At 51.9% G+C, this 3,977-nt stretch overlaps 1 protein-coding gene across 4 annotated transcripts in view; it reads right to left on the bottom strand.

Annotated features, from left to right (window-relative positions):
* LOC113202820 (zinc finger protein 672-like) overlaps window positions 1-2,397 on the bottom strand; it is a 7,504-nt gene extending 5,107 nt beyond the window's left edge. For all 4 annotated transcript variants that reach the window (XM_026417238.2, XM_026417240.2, XM_052265577.1 and 1 more), the window contains exons 1-4: window positions 2,200-2,397; window positions 1,435-1,611; window positions 601-993; window positions 362-481 (exon numbers count right to left, since the gene is read on the bottom strand). In XM_026417238.2, coding sequence (XP_026273023.2) covers window positions 362-481; window positions 601-993; window positions 1,435-1,611; window positions 2,200-2,341 — 832 coding nt within the window. In that variant the 5' untranslated portion in view covers window positions 2,342-2,397. The remainder of the gene's footprint in view (window positions 1-361; window positions 482-600; window positions 994-1,434; window positions 1,612-2,199) is intronic.
* Window positions 2,398-3,977: the final 1,580 nt, after the last annotated feature.

Below are 3,977 nucleotides of genomic sequence, written 5' to 3'. Positions count from 1 at the left end.
TTTTTTTTTGTTTTTTTTTTGAAATGTGCGAAACAGTTTTATTCGTGCATCAAAAAAATTTCAAAGGTCTGGAGCACCACATTCATATGTAACAAAAACACAAAAGCGATTTCTTCCAAGGCTCCTATGCAGAACTTGGGCACCATCATGGCGGCCAATAAATGAGCGCCACCGCCGTTACTACCGCATCAGAATACGACCTATTGGACGCGGATCAAGCCGGGCTGATGCGGTGGAGCCGTCGGAGCACGCTGACGTAGCGGCGGGTTTGCCAACCTACAGGAGACCATGGTGCCTTAAGGCTCCGAAGCGCACTCGACCCGCACGCTTGCCTGAACGCGCCCGCCGTCGTGAAACTTACCAAGAGAGACGTGATCCTGCGGCTCGGGCTCGTGCATCTTGCTTCTCATGGCCCGCTTGGGGTGGCGTGGGGCCGGGGGGGCCGCGGGGGCCGCGGAAGTCCTAGGCTCGTGGGCGACGCCTGCAATGAGAGATGGCTACAGGGCTCCAGGGAATGCGGAGAGCCTTAAGGCTCCGATCGCGTATGCTACCCTCCCACAGGCTGCATGCAATTCACCTGCTAGCCGCCGCGAAACTTACAGTGGACGGCGCCAACATGCAGCTCCGGCTCCGGCGTCTTCCGGCTTACGGCCCGCCGAACGGTGCGGAGAGCCATGGGCTCGGGGGTGCTGAGCGCTGGGTTCCTGAGCACAGGCGTGCTAAGCCCGGGGGTGCTGTGCCCAGGGGTGCTGAGCTTGGGGGTTCTGAGTCCGGGGGTGCTGAGTCCGGGGGTGCTGTCCCCGGGGGTGCTGAGCCCGGGGATGCTAAGCCCGGGGGTGCTGAGCCCGGGGGTGCTGAGCCCGGGGGTGCTGACCTCGGGGGTGCCGACATCGGAGGTGCTGACATCGGAGGTGCTGACCTCCGGGGTGCTGAGCAAGGGAGTGCTGAGACCAGGGGTGCTGGGCTCGGAGATCCTGGGCACGTGTCTGGCGCCTGTAAGAGTAGATACAAATGAAAATCGGACTAATATCTCCAGGAAATTCCTTCGTGGGGAGCACGACTGCTTTTAATTAGGGAATGACTGCGAGTGTGTCCGAACTCTCAATCGTGTCGCTACGAATCGGTCGGAATGACAAAGGGGCGGGGCTGATCAGCGGGGAGGGCAACCTGCAACCATCCCTCGCTACAGGACGTCGCGAACCGCGATAAAATTACGTCGTCGATACAGGCCGGTCACGGTCGATCCGACCGATTCGTAGTGATTCTATTGAGATTCGGACACACTCTCAAGGTACTTTAATCCCTACGTCGAAAGGGGGAAGGGGGAGTGCAGGCAACAGATCCCTTTACCCCCCTCCCCCCCACTTTGTACCGCCTTGGACGCCTGCATGTAGGCAAAAAGAGTGGACACAAATAAAGGCCTCTAAAGCTTACCCTCGCGGGGCAGGTCAGGGGATGGGCGTGGAGGACGTCCATGTTCCTCGGCATGGTTCACTAGAGATGGGAACGCCGCTTCCTCTCCGGAAGCCTCGTCCTGCTGCTGAGGTGGCTGCGGACGCTCTGGAGCAGGGAGCTTCCGGCACATGAAAAACGAGGGTCTTGTGGTCCACCCTGAAAAATAAACCAAAACAATGACATTTCAGGTTCAGAAATCAGATCATTCTGTTGAACAGTGATTCTGTACAACAGTGATTCTGTACGGGGAGGTTACGCGAAAAGAGGAGCTATAAGGTCGTGTCGCTGGCGGGGTGGTGTAGCGTAGCGCTTTGGCGGCCGCCTTACAGCAGATGAGTGGCGAGCGGCTGCCCATAAGAGGTTAGGTTGCGTGCCATTACAGTTCCGTCAGATTACAGTATCTAGTAGTTGTGCATCTATCTATACACTATGGCATCATATTTACCACCACAGGAGGCTTATTGCGACACTTGAGTCACTGTCACCGAATTAAAATTGTATCAATGTGGTAGGTATCCGAACACTGACTAGGATACCGGGACGGTTTCGAAAATTTTGTTTTGGGATCGATCTAGTTGTACACTGACACAGAAATGTCAGTGTCTAAATAGGAGTGTATGTTGTTGCTTAGTTAGGGTCTCACTTCACGAGTGCATACAAATTTGTCTAATGCAAAGCTGCAAATGACAACAAAGAGAGGTTATGCCGTCATCGACCACACGAAGAACACTTGTTATCACTCACCGCAGCGCCGTATGGCTTCATAGTTGCCCTTTGATTTCTGATGTGACTTTTTCTCTTCAATGGTCAATTCCTTCCACTCTGAGGTGGTGAAAAACACTTCAATATCTTCATATTCCCTATCGTCAGCCTGCCCGCTCGACATGGTGGTCAGCACCGTTGGCTGCGCTAGAGCCGTCTGTGGTCGCGAGGGGAGTGGGGAGTGGGGGGGGGCGGGGCGCCGGCTGGGTAGTGGTCTGCTGTCGCGACGCATCCCCCAGCATGCGCACGACTGAAAAAGCACCTTGTCTAATTGTGTAACTGAGTTCAACCGGTCAGCTAGCTTCTACTGCCAGCCGAGCAATGACCATCCTTGTCCCGGGTCTGGGAGTCCTTTCCCTCTTTATATCCGTAACTGCCCGCCCCCTGCTGCTTATGCAGCTCACCCTACAGGCGGCGAGAGCGTTCGCACAAGTGTCAGTCTGGCAGTGGTAGTGTCTATCAGTTGAGTGAGTCTGTGAGCGTTGTTATGGCTGGACAGTGTTGCGATAAAAGTTAGACAAAAATTCACACGTATACACCTGTGAGGAGTGGGCTGCATCTACGCCTGCCTACTAGGCAAAATTTCTACACACGCGTACTGAGACATTGCCAGCTGCTCCACACAGGTGTATTGGTGCAAATTTTTGCCTAACTTAAATCGCAACACTGGATTCGGCAGTGGCGCGCCGATGGGCCGGCCGGAGGAGACAAAAGGCAGCGTGGGTATTCCGCCGTACAACGAAAACCGCGGCTCGATCGTCAACTCAGATTTGGTTCGGGCCCAGCGTGCACAAGGCAATACAGAAGTTCAAGCAGTTCAAGTTTTTGTTTTTCTACAGATTTATTGTTGGGTAAACTACACGTAGTGCAAATGAAATAACAATCAAGCCAAAGCGGCGACGGCAAAATCAAAAGAGGGAAATAAATCACAAAATTCTAAAAAAATACAAAGTAATTTAAGAAGAACAACAGACTACAGAGATTAAAAAGAAACAGTTAAAACCCCGACTTTAAATAACTCAGAAATACATGAAATAATTCGGTGTCGGGCTTGACTATTACATTTCATGCCTTTTTCGTTTCATTCCTATTACATTGCATTCCTATTACATTTCATTTCAATTACATTTCATATGGCAACGATTCATGTGCCCGCGGATCACTTTATTTTAAGACAGTGGGGAGGGACCAGGATCCATTGCATGCAAAATATCTGAGCCGTGTATATGACTGCAAGATGGGTACCATGAGGGAAGCCTTTGCAAATACAGTAGTATGGTAGGCGAGGGGTTTAACACTGGTGTTCTCTTATGTGTCTTACTAGAGAAAACGCCTTTGAGTAAGCTGCCCGAAAAGTCTGACAATTACATGGCTTAGCAGCTCTGTGAGTAAACCTTTCACCACATGCCTGGTACTTTGTACGGATTTTCACTCGTGCGAGTCCCGAGGTGATTCCACAAGTGTAAGAGGAGCTTCGTTCTTTGAATAAATCTTTCGCCGCATGTCTGACACTTGAAATGTTTAGCAGATTTGTGAATTCTCATGTGCGCGTGCAGGTTGGCACTGTCGGTGAAACCTTTGTCGCAAGTCTTGTATACGTAAGGTTTTCCACCTGTGTGAGTCTTCAGATGTCTGCGATGCGAGAAGCTTTGAGTGAATCCTTTGCCGCAAGTCTGGCACTTGTAAGGTTTCTCACCTGTGTGAGTCCTTATGTGTTGACGGAGGTGGCCACTTTGAAAGAAACGTTGCCCGCAAGTCTG

This window comes from Frankliniella occidentalis, unplaced genomic scaffold, assembly GCF_000697945.3.
Source record: "Frankliniella occidentalis isolate FOCC.00 unplaced genomic scaffold, Focc_3.1 Scaffold28, whole genome shotgun sequence".
In the NCBI taxonomy this organism is placed as follows: domain Eukaryota; kingdom Metazoa; phylum Arthropoda; class Insecta; order Thysanoptera; family Thripidae; genus Frankliniella; species Frankliniella occidentalis.
The sequence above is the reverse complement of the archived record's forward strand: the minus strand, read 5'-3'. Positions and strand labels throughout refer to the sequence as shown.